Genomic DNA, 3,108 nt, shown 5'->3' with positions numbered 1-3,108 from the left:
CTGGTCCCGGACAGTCTGACTTGTAGACAGATAGTTCAGAGAACACACAGTGCACCTGAGTGTCTCCGTAACCATCAGGTAGTACCTGTCGATGTCCAGGACCTTCCGAGCTCTTTTGTGGACACCATAGCCTGTCAGGTTCTTGCCACAAGCTAGACAGAAAACCCTCACCTTCCACAGGTGGTAGGGCATCCACACCATCAACCGATGGGTGAAGAACCGGTCAGGTGTAGGTGTCTGGTGGTAAATGAGAGCTGGGACAGGCGGCTCGTACCACAGCTTCAAATCTGGCCGCAGCTTGCCAGCGTGAAAAATAGTGCTGGCAATCCACCTCTGGTCCTGCACAGGGATGGTCTTGGGCCATTCACCTGGCAGCCAGAAAGAAGCTGAGGCCCCAGCAGGGGCTGGCTGGACTCCTCCAGGCTCCTCCTGTATGGAAGACAATTTGTTATTGTATTAAAGGCTGCACTAATATACAGCATAGCCTGTCCAATAAATAGGTGCTGCTGCACTCACAGAGGATGGAGATGGCTGGGGGTCATCACAAAGGATGGAGGGGGAGAGGGGCTGGGAGGAGAAGGCCTAGCGGTTCCTTCAGAGGGTGGAGGAGATGGACTGGGGGTCTTCACAGAAGACAGAGAAGGGGTGGAGGTCCTCACAGAGGATAGAGGGGTGGCGGCAGTCCTCACAGAGGCCATAGATGGAGTCCTCACAGAGGAAGGAGGAGAGGGGCTGGGAAGAGAAAGAGAGGATGCAGAGGGTGGAGCAGAGGGGCCGGGGGTCCTCCGATTCACTAAGTTGGGTTTTAGCGAAGTCGACTTGGACCCGCCAAAGTGTGACTTAGTGAACTAAAAAGTTACATATAGCATTTTCATTTACTAATTATTATTATTTTGAACCTAAACATAAACATAATCATTTTGTATTTGTTTGATAGGACAGATTTATAAGTAGGCATTAATTAAAGAGAAAATATTCACCATAGACAAACTTAGAGGGGGCCTCAGGAATGAGGGTGGGGCAGAAGCAGCGGTTTCAGGAGCCGTATTGGAAGCAGCAGGAGGTACAGCAGAAGAGTGAGTGGCAGTGGCAGACTGCTAATACAACCACCGAAGGGCATAAAATATAGTGAAATGGCATAACAGCATTTTACCAGATATGTGATGCTACATCAAATGTCATTTTCAAATTGATTACCTTATTGGTGTGGAATCCACAATTGCAGGCCATGGAGCCTCCAAAGAGGGTGGTCTGCCCACGTGCCTGCATGGGGCATTTCTCAATCTAAAAAGATAAGAATCATTGTTTACTTTACTTACTTTTCTGAACCATTGTCAGTTGACCTGCATACTACATAATGAGAGGTAACTTTGCTTTACCTTCTGGTAGAGGTTATACCACTTCCGCTGCCTTGGGGCTGGTCTGTTGCCTTCTCCAGAAGGCCAAAACCCACAGCTGGCAAAAGCCCTCAACCTGGCCATCCACTCGCCATCTCCCATGGCCTTGTGGCTCTTTGGCTTAGTGCTCAGCTACACATAAAATGGAAAAAACATGGATTTCATTCATAATTCTTGTTTAAAATAAATAAATAAATAAACTTATGTAATGTTAGGTTAGCATTAGTGATTGTTAAAATGAGACACTCAAATACATGACCAATTAAGGGTGGGCAATAAGACCAAAATCTAACTTCAGTATTTGAGAAATTTCACAATATTTTTCTAAATTTTTTCACAACAACTATGTATCTCAATATAGTTATTTTTGTTATTTGATTTTTATTTAAATGAGAACAAAGAAGTAACTTACAAACAATAGGACTAATACATTAGTAACAAATACAGTAGAAAAGTCAGGGTTAAGCCTAGCGGTAGGCTTAGAGCAGGGGCGTCCAAACTAAGTCCCGGAGGGTCCTTGTCCTGCCGAGCTTAGACCCAAGCCCAATGAAACACACCTGAAGCAGCTAATCAAGGTCTCACCAGGCAGACTAGAAACTTCCAGGCAGGTCTGTTGGAGCTGGCTGGAGCGAAACTCTACAGGACAGTGGCCCTCCAGGACACAGTTTGGACACCCCTGGCTTAGAGTGTCCTTTGTTCGTTTTAGCCATGCCTGTTGCTGGGGAACACAGTTTGAACAAGCAGAGCAGGCCGATAACATGTACAATCAAAACCCGGAGTTAAAGTTCCGTTTCAATCTGTCGCAAGAGAGAGCGCTCACTGAAGGCACACTTTCCTAATTTCCAAAGGTAAAAAGTGAGCCATACAGCAAAAATTGGAGGACCCAACCTCCGACCGGAAACTGAAAATGCAAAGATGCTAGTACATATCGGAGTGCGCCAAATCGATTGACCTCTTGTCCAAAAGCCTGAAAGGCTACAAGTTCAGGCAACTCCACAAACGTTCCAGGCATGGCGTTCTGTCCCACAGTGTGATGTGATGTCATGTGATTCGAAAGTCATTTTCGTGGCCTTTTGTGCTGCTCCTAGAGGGATTTTTGTGCAGGACCTTCCTGGAACACAGGCCTCCGCCACCCAGAACAAAACATGAGCACTCCGTGTACACGCCACTGCAAACTTGAGCTGACACGAACCCTCAAACGCTCAAAAGGTGCTACGAATGCTGCTCCACGCATGCTCCACGCATGCGTCAGCGGACACGTGTCTCGTGTGCTAAATTCTGCGCTTGCGGACACATGGCAGAACGGCAGCGAAAAGCTTCCTTCGTCCCTGGGTGGGCTCAAACCACCAACCTTTCGGTTAACAGCCGAACTCGCTAGCCGATTGCGCCAAAGCTGGGAACAATAGTCTGTTAAGGAGGGGGGAAGAAATGGAAGGAGGAAGAAGCAAAAAAGAAGCGAAAAAAGAGAGAAAAAAGGAAAAAATGAGGAGAAAAGAGAAGAAACTGATGTTTATCCCTTTGTCCTCCAAAGTAATGTTTTTGGAAGTGTATGTTATTATTTTTAAAACATTTTTTTTTAATTTTCCTATTCATTTATATGGGCGAAAGGTTGATCACAAGGTTACCGGTTCGAATCCCACTGTTTGAAATTAAAGTTGTTACTTAGTGCTGTAAACCACTGTTTTTCATCAGTAAAAATCACATAAATGAT

The 3,108-nt window shown here is 45.9% G+C and overlaps 1 protein-coding gene across 1 annotated transcript in view; it reads right to left on the bottom strand.

Annotated features, from left to right (window-relative positions):
* LOC107574244 (uncharacterized) overlaps window positions 1-2,409 on the bottom strand; it is a 5,287-nt gene extending 2,878 nt beyond the window's left edge. Inside the window, exons 1-6 of the mRNA XM_016260694.1 lie at window positions 2,350-2,409; window positions 1,380-1,529; window positions 1,198-1,284; window positions 981-1,097; window positions 546-848; window positions 56-429 (exon numbers count right to left, since the gene is read on the bottom strand). Of these exons, the coding sequence (XP_016116180.1) occupies window positions 56-429; window positions 546-848; window positions 981-1,097; window positions 1,198-1,284; window positions 1,380-1,529; window positions 2,350-2,409 (1,091 nt within the window). The remainder of the gene's footprint in view (window positions 1-55; window positions 430-545; window positions 849-980; window positions 1,098-1,197; window positions 1,285-1,379; window positions 1,530-2,349) is intronic.
* Window positions 2,410-3,108: the final 699 nt, after the last annotated feature.

Source organism: Sinocyclocheilus grahami, unplaced genomic scaffold (assembly GCF_001515645.1).
Source record: "Sinocyclocheilus grahami isolate Dianchi unplaced genomic scaffold, SAMN03320097.WGS_v1.1 scaffold2160.1, whole genome shotgun sequence".
NCBI classification, from domain to species: domain Eukaryota; kingdom Metazoa; phylum Chordata; class Actinopteri; order Cypriniformes; family Cyprinidae; genus Sinocyclocheilus; species Sinocyclocheilus grahami.
This window is presented reverse-complemented; position numbering and strand designations above follow the sequence as displayed.